General features: G+C 39.4%; 1 protein-coding gene across 7 annotated transcripts in view; it reads right to left on the bottom strand.

Moving 5' to 3' along the window:
* The window catches only part of LOC122550843 (F-BAR and double SH3 domains protein 2-like), a 230,720-nt gene extending 222,532 nt beyond the window's left edge, over window positions 1–8,188 (bottom strand). For 2 of the 7 annotated variants that reach the window (XM_043692170.2, XM_043692172.2), the window contains exons 1-2: window positions 7,678–8,185; window positions 6,763–6,860 (exon numbers count right to left, since the gene is read on the bottom strand). In XM_043692170.2, the coding sequence (XP_043548105.1) occupies window positions 6,763–6,860; window positions 7,678–7,698 (119 nt within the window). In that variant the 5' untranslated portion in view covers window positions 7,699–8,185. Of the gene's footprint in view, window positions 1–6,762; window positions 6,861–7,375; window positions 7,549–7,677 lie in introns of those variants that run through there. The other 5 variants (XM_087988313.1, XM_043692169.2, XM_087988314.1 and 2 more) reach the window with 5 other exon arrangements.
* Between the last annotated feature and the right edge of the window lie 4,428 nt (window positions 8,189–12,616).

Below are 12,616 nucleotides of genomic sequence, written 5' to 3'. Positions count from 1 at the left end.
GTCATGTCTTTTTGTGGCTAGTTGGTGTTCATGTATCCTGGTTGTTAGTTTTCTGCCTGTTTGTCCAATAGCGTTTGTTATGGTATTTTGTAAATGACGTTAGTTTTGCTCATTGTCTGTATAGGGTCTTTCAAGTTCATTAGCTGCTGTTTTAGTGTGTTGGTGAGTTGTGGGCTACCATGATGCCAAGGAGTCTGAGTAGTCTGGCAGTCATTTCAGAGATGTCTTTGGTGTAGGGGAGAGTGGCTAGGATTTCTGGATGAGTTTTGTCTGCTTGTTTGGGTTTTTGCAACTGAAGCAACGAAACTGCATCAGAACATTATATCAACGAGCCAACACACACTGCAGCACAGAGGAACTACACAGAGCAGAGGAAAATCACCTATACTGTGTATTCAAAAAGAATGAGTACCCAATGAACACAGTCCGCCAATTTCTCAGCAACAAACCCAAACAAGCAGACAAAACACATCCAGAAACCCCAGCCACTCTCCCCTACATCAAAGACATCTCGGAAATGACTGCCAGACTACTCAGATCCCTTGGCATCATGGTAGCACACAAACCCACCAACACACTAAAACAGCAGCCAATGAACATGAAAGACCCTACAAAGACAATGAGCAAAACTAACGTCATTAACAAAATACTGTGCAAGTAACACTACATTGGACAAACAGGCAGAAAACTAACAACCAGGACACATGAACACCAACTAGCCACAAAAAGACATGACCCTCTCTCACTGGTATCCTCACATATAGATGAGGAAGGACACCACTTCGACTGGGACAACACATCTATCCTAGGACAAGCCAAACAAAGACATGCATGTGGATTCCTAGAAGCATGGTATTCCAACCGGAACTCTATCAACAAACACATCGAGTTAGACCCCATCTACCACCTCCTGAGAAAAGGAACAGAAAGTTACTTCACCACAGGAAATAACATCACCACTGGCAATGCCATCACCAACCCAATGAAACTCAAACATATATATCGAAAGCATGAATTTGCAGCATTGCTTCGCTTGAGGCCCACTGAAGATGTTACCTAGTAGGTCTAGAAATGAACCTTCCGGCTCAGTGAGCAAACCTACATCCAAAACCTCAACCTGAGCTACAAATCTTCTCAAAACTCGCTAATACCAATTATGTTTTAGAACAAATCTTACGCCGTTTAACACTAAGAGTTTAGAGTGATAACCATCCTTTCAATTGTCCACACTTAGTCAATACATGCTCAATAGTTTTACATTCCTAAACACAGCACTGAATCAGCCTCACTGAAAAGGCAGTATTTGCAGAGCTTTTCCCTTAATCATGAGATTAAACATAGAGTGCACTGACAAATCGATGTTCACTTTCATTATCAACTTCTCTGAAAATTAAGCAATCCACGCCAACCACAGGAGAACTTGGATAAGATCCAAGCTTGGCTGAAAATATTTGTCACCCAAGTGATGATCTTGAACAAGAGATCCTCCTCCTAATTATATATACATGACATGTTCCATGTAGATCAATTAAATGCATCACAAACAAAATATACAAAATCAGCAAAAGTGTGGATGCTGAAAATCTGGGAAACCCCCCCCCCCCAGAAAATGCTTGGAATATTCAGCAGCTCAAGGAGCATCCACATTCAGAGCAACAAAATTAACAATTAAGATTGGTGTTCTTTTCCAAGAATGTATATTAAAAATGTATATCGCTGTTTATGTTGCAACTTATTGAGCAAGTTGTAATACCAAATATAAATGACACCTCCTCCTCCTTTGAAAAAGATCTCAAGAATCTTGCATTGATATTTATATACTGATTTGCTTTCAAAAATTAACCAATAGTGTAGTCACGCTGTACAATGATTTTCAAATTTTCATTCTGTTGAACAGACTTTTGAAGAGGAAGGAAGGCAAAAAAGGATAGTGGTTCCATGTACAAATTTTCCCATAAACCGAATTCAAAGTATTGTATAGATAATGGGGAACACTAAATAACAGACTCATATTTTCCCCACAGGAAAGGAGAAAACTTTCAGGTTGGGAAAATTATTTCAATGGTCTGAAAAATTCAATCATTTAAATAACACAAAATGTTCATCAAGATTTGATTTTGTCAATATACAAACGTTTATTTTTATCAACAAAAATTACAAAGAAATAAGCCATTTAGGCCAACAGTCAATGCCAGCATTAATTTCTATACAAGGAAATATTTCTAATCCCATTTGTCCAACTATATCTCTCATTCCTTCAGACACCTAGCGAATCCAGTCTTAGATGACGACCTATTTCCTGCCTCAATCACTAGCCCTGGAAGTGAATTCCACAGTTTCACAAATGACACTGCCCTTACTTTTTGGTCCAAATGTCTTACAGTCAATTACATACCTTTGATACATCTTGTTACTTCAATTATGGTCTGCTTCTTACTCCCTGCATACCTTCTTTCATAATTTTAAAACTATTACATTGTTTCAATGTTAGGGGCATTCTATCAAAGAAAATACAGCTTTTTCAGTCTTTCTTCATATTTGCATTCTATGCCAGCAGATATTATGAAACACAATATTACACAAAGTACACTTACTGAGTTCTTAAAATTTTATATGAGCTCATCATCTTTGGGCTATTATAATATATGCATCAAGACTGGCAATTTAACTGATTTTTAGATTTTAATAGATGAACAACCTGAGGTGTTAAACACCAGAGGGTAAAAACTGGCTAGACAGTTAATGCATGTATCTTTTCAGGTAGTTTTATTTCTGTTTATACATCACAAAACTAACTCCACTTATCACTTGTCCCCAATATATACACAGACTCATTCAAGTTCTCACCCAACTGTCCCATCATTAAGATGTAACCATCTCTTGTTCCATATGGTCTCAGTCATATTAAAAATAAAATGCTGTGGATGCTGGAAATCTGAAACAAACACAAAGTGCTGACAAAACTTAGCAGGTCTGGCCAGAGGCCACAGGAACTCAAAAATCTGGAGGTGCAATGCACATAAAGGCTGAGTCTCAAAGCAGACTGAAGGGAAAATAAGGTTACCCCCACTATGTCAATTATTTTTAAAAGTTGGCCATACAAAAAAAACAGAGTCATGACCAAGCATTTGGATAAAGATGACTTAGATTGATCCATGCCATCAAGATTGTCTTTAGGTAAGATGAAGATATGATAAATATAATTTTGGTGAAGATTGTGTTTGTTGAAACTGGGTCACTTGGGAGTGGCTGTTGGAATAGAATTTGTAGTTAAATCCTCAAAGTGAAGGAGCTGGAATTCTCTGATGAAGTTGAAAATCTTTCAACAATTTTTATGGCTGAAATTAGTGCCACATATGTTTTGTGGGCTGGTGAGAAGTTGGAGAGATCTAGCTTTGCTGCAACTGCTATATTATGTTATTTATAGAATATATTATGACAATTTTTCTGATAAGTCATATTTAAACTCTTGACTTTGGTTTAATTGTTAAAGAGCAAGTTAGAAAAAATAAAATCTTCTGCATGATTTTCTCACAGAGGTTAAGTAAATTTAGTTATTTCTTTGTTAATCTCTACAAGGATTACTACAATATGCATAGCGAATATAATTCAACAGCTTCTCAGACCACTATGAAGGATCCCAAAAGCAGTAGCCTAACAACAGTACATCAAGTGGGGGTTCCACAAAAGACACACTGATAGTTATTTATTGTCACAAAAGCAGGTGGAATTTAATTCTATTCTCATCTTACTCTTTTACTCCAAAACAAAAACTTGTCCCCTGTAAAGCGAATGGAAGAGGTTCCAAATATTTCTCATGATAACTAACTAAAGTAGAAAAGCCATTACTCATAGCTTCAACAAGCCTGTTAGTTTAGATGAAGAATGTGCAGAGTTGGGAAATGGGGAATGGCACTAGGAGAATTGCTCATTGACAAGCACGATTGACTGAACTGCCTCACTTCCATCTTGTTGTAACTATTCTGAAAATCTAAACATTATTGAAAAGAAAAAGGGAAACTGTAGCTTTAAAATGACAGTGAATTATGACAGGTTCTATGACAACATGTGAAAAGCATGGAGATGCCATTCTGAACGCCAGATATAATCTGTTCCTACATTAATAAAAGCACTTTACAGTGAAGCTCAATAAATCCACTAAAATTGATTAAAACATTCTTTTCCCTTTCAAAAAATAAGGGAAAAAAATGAGAATAAAAAGGGACTAAAATCAGGATTCCTGCAAAGAGGGTACTACTTTGAAAACTGAACTTTATTTTAAAAAAAATTATGTAGCCTCAATGTGAGCACACTATAATTACAAACAGATATTTATGTTATAGGTCTGAAAATATAATTTCAGAACTGTTGATAAGCCAACTCAAAAACAAAAAGCAAAGAACCTACTCCTGAAGAAGGGCTTATGCCCGAAACGTCGGTTCTCCTGCTCCTTGAATGCTGCCTGACCTGCTGCGCTTTTCCAGCAACACATTTTTCAACTCTGATCTCCAGCATCTGCAGTCCTCGCTTTCTCCTTCTACATTACAACATGACTAAACTTCAAAAGTACTTAAACCCAGGGTCATGAAAAGCATGATATGAATACATAATGCATTTTTTTAAATGAAAAGAAAATCTATTTATTGGACATGTGTCACTGAAAACTAAAATCTATATCTGAAATATAAATGTTAGTTCTTTAAATACACTCCAAATACTTTAAATTAGTTACCAGCTTTCAGGTACAGTATCTCAAATCCTCTGCTCTTTAGTACTGAGACTGTGCCAGATTTCGAATATTTCCAGATTTCAGGTGAGGTGACTGAGGTCATTTAAGTCAACCCAGGTTCCTGATTTGGGTTGCTTGGAGCATTGGATGGAATGGTGAGCAAAGCAAGTAATTAGTCTGGGATCAGGCCAATGTAGGGCCTAAACAAAATGGTACATTATTTTACTCAATCAGAATTGTTGCATGGAAGTTTTAAAACAAAAGACCTTTCCACAAGTCAAAACTGCACCAAAATCAATGGTGAGCTGAAAATGTGTTGCTGGAACAGCGCAGCAGGTCAGGCAGCATCCAGGGAACAGGAGAATCGACGTTTCGGGCATAAGCCCTTCTTCAGGCTTATGCCCAAAACGTCGATTCTCCTGTTCCCTGGATGCTGCCTGACCTGCTGCGCTGTTCCAGCAACACATTTTCAGCTCTGATCTCCAGCATCTGCAGACCTCACTTTCTCCCCAAAATCAATGGTGCCTTGCATCAAGAAAAATTACACTGATAATAAAAAAGACATAATAAGGAAGTGTTCAAAGGTGTTCCAACAGCTTCCTCCAAACCCATGACTTCTACCACAAAGAGGAGGAGGACAGCAGATGCATTGGAACAGCAACATTTGCAAGGTCCTCTCCCAGTCACCATCCTGGCTTGAAAATATATCGTTGCATCTTCACAAGGTCAAAATCCTGTACGTCCTTTCCTAACAGTGGTGTCCCCTGTAAGGACTGCAGCATTCCAAGGCAGCAGTTTACCATCCCTTTCTCAATTGCAATTAGGGACAGGCACTTCGCCAGTGGCAGGCACATTGCCACGGACATCTACATCCCATGAATAAATCAAAGAAAGGAAGAGCATCTAGTTCCTTTTCAAGAAAAGATGTTGTTGTTTACTCAGTGAGGTGGGAGAAAAAAAATAAAGTACTATATTTGCATTTTAAAACACTGTGGTTTGCTGAAAGGAATACTCGAAATTTGCAAAGTGTGAGAACTCCAATCTCTAGTTTCTGTCATAATGAACACAATAAATTGGTTTTACCCAAATTTCATCTACCTTTTAATTCGCTTGAATGCAAGATTTAGAATTGTTCATTTTCATTATATAATCTGGTGAATGTATTATTTCCAGTTTACCCAAATGATTGTAAACAACTATTGACTCAAACCAACTCAATAATCACAACATTAAGTTATAGTACAACATGAAGTGTTTTTAAGACATCTGTCATTTCATAATACATATGCAGATTTCATCAAGTAATTTATCGTGCAGCTCAAACTACATTATGATTAAAACAAGCATACATTGACAAATAAATGCAAAATAACTCAATGCCCTACAGTTAAATGCAGAGTAATAATTTAAAATAAAAGGGACCAAAAATGTTTAAAATGATCATTGATTCATTACATTGAGTTTTAAAGAAAGAGTACAGATTTTTTTGGAGCAAATGCAAATGTGCTATGCAACAAGGACAGTGAACTATCGTTTTAATACTGCCACCCACATGCAGGGCAAAACTAGAACTGCAGTATTTGCTTTCCTGCTTATGTTTACGCAGTGCACATATTAGTAACAGTCATAGTGTCACAAAAGGAAACTTAAAACTCACTGATTAATTCTTTTCCAGGCCATAATGTAAAGTAATAGTCTATACAATAGTCAAAAGTCATCTCAAGGTACAATTGATACAGGAACTCCAAAGTAAATGGAATTGTCAACACCTGTGAATTTTCTCACATGTTTAATGCAATTCAACACAAGTACTCTCTTTCAGGTGAGGAGGAAATGAATACATTTCAGAGAAGTAGTACATTTACAAACATGTTTTTTAATCTTATAATGAGAATAACATACTTGTGGTATTTTCAGTCTGGCACATCTTTATTATTCAGTTTGGCCAAAACAAGGAGGAAATTATTTAATACTTCCACAATTCAGGATCTTCTTGTTCTGTTCCAGTCAGACAAAAAATTTGGAAATCCTACCTCAAATCTTCCAGTAAATCACACTCTCCCTGATGCTTCGCCTGAAGTTTAGTCATTTGGTCAGCATGGATGTTTTTCAGTTCTTGAGTAACTTTCACCTTTGATTAAAAAGAAATATACAGTTGGCTGAAAAAATAATGAATGTATACAGACAAAATGATTTCCAACTAAGCCCACCAGTTTACTCAAGATAATGCAAAATAAGTACAAGAAAGTCGGAATGTTTTCAGTGTCATTTTGAGCTAATTTCCCCAGAAGCAGCACAAACTCAACATCTGTGACAGGCAAAATATGTCATAAATCATGTAAATAGCGCGAAACATTTCATGTAGAACATTTAAAGCAGCAACAATTGCCAATTTAATCAACTTCAGACAATTCGTGCAATTTTAGCCAAAAAAGTCACTGATTTAAAGATAATTATTCTACCCACTTCCCCTAAAGCGTCATTCCTTGAAATGTCGACTCCGATTTCAAGCAATTAAAAGGAGCAAAATCGTGTACAGTTTGGTCTTTACTTCAGTGCACTTCATGTAAACGTCGAAGAGAAACATATTTTCACATAAAAATAAACCACTCTAGGAGGAGAAAAAAACAACAACATCTCTCCCACCTTTCACATGTAAATATCTCAACAATCCCACTGATTCCGAACCCAATCGTACTACTGCATACTTGCCATTCCGGCACAAACACCAGAGAGAGAGAAATCATGTTCACGAAAAAGGATTCATAAAGCAACTCAAAGCAAATTGGCACGTCGTTAAATTCAAAACATAAATTGGGGAGGGAGAAATTCCGTTTTTAAATCTGAACACTGGAAACATTGTATTTCCAACACCTCCTCCCCACCCCCCCCGATCGAATACGACATTTCAACACACAGCGAATAAAGATGTCGTTTTGGGAGCTCACCTTTCTCGGAGGAGGCTGCATGTCGAAGAGCTGACGGGAATCATAAATCCAACGTTGGGAGGATGGAAAGGGGGGGGGGGGAGAATGCCAAGAAAGCTGCCTTGCCACCCGCCGATGTAAAGGAGGAATGAGTGGTTAGAGAAGGGAAGAGAGAAAGGGAAACAAAAAAAAGGAAACTGCGGTACGATGGGGGGTCCTGGTCTTTTTACTCAGAGACGGGGGGGGGGCACGGTGAGAGAAAGACACTGATCTTGAGTCTTTGCTGAGAGTCACTGGAGCACCGCCATGATATCTATCCCCCCCTCCCTCTCTCAAACACACACCAACAGACTCAATGTGTGTGTGTGTGAGAGAGAGAGACACACAGAGGCAAAAAAAAACCGGAGGAGGTGGGGAGGGAAGGAGGCGGTGGAACATTAACCAGCAAACAGACGCCGCTTCATGGATCCGCCGCCCAACAGCGACTTACAGCGGCTGCTACCGGCACCGAAGCGGCGAGAACAAGACCAAGGAGGAGGAAGAAAATGTCTTCGTGTCATTGGCGTCAAAGCGCTCGAGCGGTATGGGGGGGGGGGGGGGGGGAGGGGCCCTATCAGTGACGCCAGGCCTCGGCCGTCGCCAGGGGCAACCCCGGGGAGGTGGGAAGCAATCGAGCTGGGTCGTATCGATGTCTCGATCGGTTCGACGCTCGCAGTGAGAGGGAGCCCGCCCCTGAAATAACACGGGCCCGCTGAGGTAAAGCCAGTGAAATTACCGCCTCAGTGTCACACCAGAATAAATGTGTGAACGCCGGTTTAGGGAAAACAGAATGTATTGGCATAGCCCCTTTCATCAGGTACCCGCTACCTGTCTTCACCTGTCCCCACTTCACATACCTGTTCCCGCCACCCTCTTTACCTGCAACCCCCCACACCTACCCTGAAGAAGGGTTACACCTGAAACGTTAAAAATCACACAACATCAGGTTATAGTCCAACAGGTTTAATTGGAAGCACAAGCTTTCGGAGCGCTGCTCCTTCATCAGATGGTTGTCAACTCCAAATCATGACCTGAAACGTTGACTTCTTCACCTACTGATGCTTGCCTGGCTTGCAGTTTCTTCCAGCCTCCTTCCTGTCTACTTTGGATTCCAGCATCTGCAGTTTGTTTTGCCAGCAAATATCTCTAAGCACATTAGGGAATCGCCAGTGTCCTGTAGGAGGAAACAGGGCAGCCAATTTGCACACAGGAAACTTCCGCAGTTAGCGAATAGTGATATTGTAATTTTTAAAAGTAGCTGGGAAAAGCTCAGCAGGACTGGCAGCATCTGTCAAGTGAAACCAGGGTTAGTGTTGTGATTCCTCTGGAAGAGCACAGCAGTTCAGGCAGCATCTGAGGAGCAGTAAAATCGACGTTTCGGGCAAAAGCCCTTCATCAGGAATACAGGCAGAGAGCCTGAAGGGTCTGCAAGTCTTCAATCCCTTGATTGAAGAATGACTAATAAGGGTTGAAACTTTCAGCTAGGGTCTTCGAGTGACTGAACTGGTGGATTGTTGACCACAGGTCTCCCAACAGATTGGGCAGGATATCACATGAGATAATATGTCCCAAACTACAGGATTTACTTACCTCTGTGTTCCAAATCTGCAGCAACTTTTCCTCATCATTAAGATATTTGAACTCAAAAGTTGGTGCTGTTTGACAAACAAGTAACAATTTAAAATGGTTTGTAGTAAGCTCCTCTCTGATTAATGTGAATGATGTCAAGCTTCAAGAACAGCTTCAGAGTGCTCCCTTGGAATGCTGGACATTTGAGAATTAAGGAAATGGAAACTGATGAAGGCGATGCTTTTTCAGCCATTGGACATCGTGTCCAGTCTGTCACGGTTAGTTTTGAAGTCTTGCTGAATGCTTATAAGGCTGGCTTCAAGAAGGACACTGGTATTTGCTCAGAAACAGAAACAACCTGACTCAAAATGTTAACTCTGTTTGACTGTCTACAACTGCTGCCAGACCTATTGAATTTCTCCAACACTTTCTGTTTTTGTTTCAGGTTTCCAACATCCGTAGTTCTTTGCTTATATATTAGCATTTGTTAAACTGACCTCCCATGGAATCAGGGGATTGTGGAGAGTCACTGCTGGTGAAATTTCTCTTCTGTGTTGCTAATACTGCAGTACAGGGGCATGGTGACAGCAACTGCTTGGTACATTGGGACTTTTGTTGAGTTGTGGAGATCTTTATTATTATATCCTCATTTACATGGTTGTAGAATGTTGAGCCAGTGTTAGATTTGCTTGTGATCTACTGTTGAGAGAGGTGCCTGCTAAAGTAGGGAAGTGCTGAACCTATTCCAGACTATCATCTTCAACGTATACTGGAGGTGGCATGTTTAACTAATCAGGTCTGAATTGCCAATATTCAACCCAGGCCAAGTCTCTTGTATGCAGTATTGAAGAGATTAAAATTGATTTGTAAATCTAGTGCAGCGTGACAGCAACAATGCAATCATCTGCACACTAGGTTATATATGTCTATGGAACACCATTTAGTGTTTGTATTTAGGCAATATATTATATTCACACCAGAGGACAATTGTTCTTTGGCGAGATGAATAACGGCTGTCAGATAGATTGTAAATAGAATACATGTTACCACATAGTCTTGCCCGACACTGGTCACGATTTAGAAAAGATCTGTTTCCGATTTCCATTCAACATTTGCAGTCATCATGAAGCAATTACAGGATTATGATACATTCCATGGATTTCTAAATCTTTGTAGAACAGTCCACAGACCCTCACAATTTACTGAATCGAACACTTTGGTCAGGTTGGTGAGTGCAATAAAGAATTCCTGGTGCTGTTTTCAACATTTTTCTTATATTTATGTGGCAACAAAGACCTTGTCAGAAATTATTCTGGAAGATCTGAAGCTACTTTGTGTCACTGACAGTATTTCCAAAGCTACCCTAAATAAGCAATTCAGTAGAATTTCATGTCAGGACTTTTCCTGCTATGATCAACAGAGAAATACCTTGATAGCTTCCATCATTTCCCTTCTTGAAGGTAGTTACAGTTGTCACATTCCTGAAAGTGCGAAGTTGGTTTTCCTCCAAATCTGCATATTGAAAGCCTGGAGTCTTGATACGAGCAAACGTCCACTGACCTCAGCTGGAATACCTTTGATGCTGCAGGCTTAGTTATTTATTGAAGTGTTTGATTGTTTCTTGCAGTTCTCCCATCGATGGTGGACTCTTCATGGATTCTACCACACGGTAATAGGGCATAACCTGGAGAGTATCAGTCACTATTTGAGATATTGTTGGAAATATTCATTCTGGCATTGATGAATGGCAATGTCACACTTAAGAAGATGGACATCATCCTGTGAGTGAGAGTAATTTAACTAGGTCTATTGATGTCCCTGGTTACTTAAAAAAAAGTGTTATGATCGTCAGTATTTTGTTTGATTTTTCAGGCTTTCTGATGTCTCTACTTGTTTTTCTTTTACATTCTGGGTTTGTCCTTGGGCATGAGCACCTTCAGCTTTTCAAATGCTGTCTTAACTTGAGGTCTTGGATTGCTCTGCTCAAGAAGACTGCTCATTTTAGTTGCAAGAGGTTATATATTTCTGCAATTCCTTCGCAATTATGTTGGAACTTCAAACTTGATTTTTTTTAACCTTAAGGCTTGGCGTGCTCAGGACCCAAAGACTTAGAAGCAAAAGTGCTACCAGCAGAACCACAGTTATTACTACTCAGGTGTTGAAATGGGACATTTTCTATCAGAGGAATAAACAATGAAATGTTCCTCATCAAGCATGAATCTAAATGAGGTGAAGGAACAAAATCAAAGATCACTAAAAGCAAATAATCGGTTAACATAGCCAGGAAAAATTAAAATACAGCACTGTGATTCATTCTATAGTGGAATAGAATTCAAAAACAGGCATTATTTTAAACTTACATACAGCATTGGTAAGACCCCACTTAAGCACATAATTCTAGTCTGTATATTGCAAAGCATTCAGGAGCACTGGACCCAGTTTATGTAGTGATGGCAGAATTGAGAAAGAGTCCAACTGTTAGTAAAGACCAAATCATCATGGGGGCTCAGAAGACTAAGAGATGATCTGACAGATGTTTTTGAAATTTATAAAGGTATTCAATAGTGAAGATATTTCTTGCATCTGCACCGATTCCAAAACTATGGGAAATAAATATAAGATAGTCACTAATAAATTAAAGAAATAATTCCAAAGAAAATTATACTATATGGGGGTGGTTGAGTCTAGTAGGGTAAATACACTGAAGAATCTAGCTCCATACCTGAAGTGAAAAGGAATATAAGAGAGTGAAATAAAGAAAAGGTGAGGTTTTCACAGAGTTAGGATGAGTTAATATCTTTTCCAACAGATGGGAAAGGCATGGCTCTCACAGATGGGAAACCCAAACTCCAGCTTCTAAAATGACTGGAGTGAAGTTCAACAGAACCTAGGAGAGTTTCTAACTTCTTTCTGGATTAGTGGTGCTGGAAGAGCACAGCAGTTCAGGCAGCATCCAAGGAGCTTCGAAATCAACGTTTCGGGGAAGGGCTTTTGCCCGAAACGTCGATTTCGAAGCTCCTTGGATGCTGCCTGAACCACTGTGCTCTTCCAGCACCACTAATCCAGAATCTGGTTTCCAGCATCTGCAGTCATTGTTTTTACCTCGTAGAGATTTCTAACTACCTTGCCTTGGAACTCACCCTCCAATGAGGCCACCTAAGACCTGTGGTCCATGAACACTATTCCTGGGCAAAAATTGAATCTAATAGGGCCCATTAAACCCAGTTACGACTGACAAATTGTATCAGTAACAAAATGCAACCCCTCACATTTATATTGCAGTGTTCACACATCTGGGGAAGTACCAAGGGAGTAGCCTCATGTAGAACATAGACATCACCATAAATCTGTG

This window comes from Chiloscyllium plagiosum, unplaced genomic scaffold (genome assembly GCF_037043375.1).
Source record: "Chiloscyllium plagiosum isolate Xiang-an unplaced genomic scaffold, Cpla_swu_hap1 HiC_scaffold_6, whole genome shotgun sequence".
Taxonomy (NCBI): domain Eukaryota; kingdom Metazoa; phylum Chordata; class Chondrichthyes; order Orectolobiformes; family Hemiscylliidae; genus Chiloscyllium; species Chiloscyllium plagiosum.
Note: the sequence above shows the minus strand (reverse complement) of the source record. Positions and strands in the feature narration are given on the sequence as shown.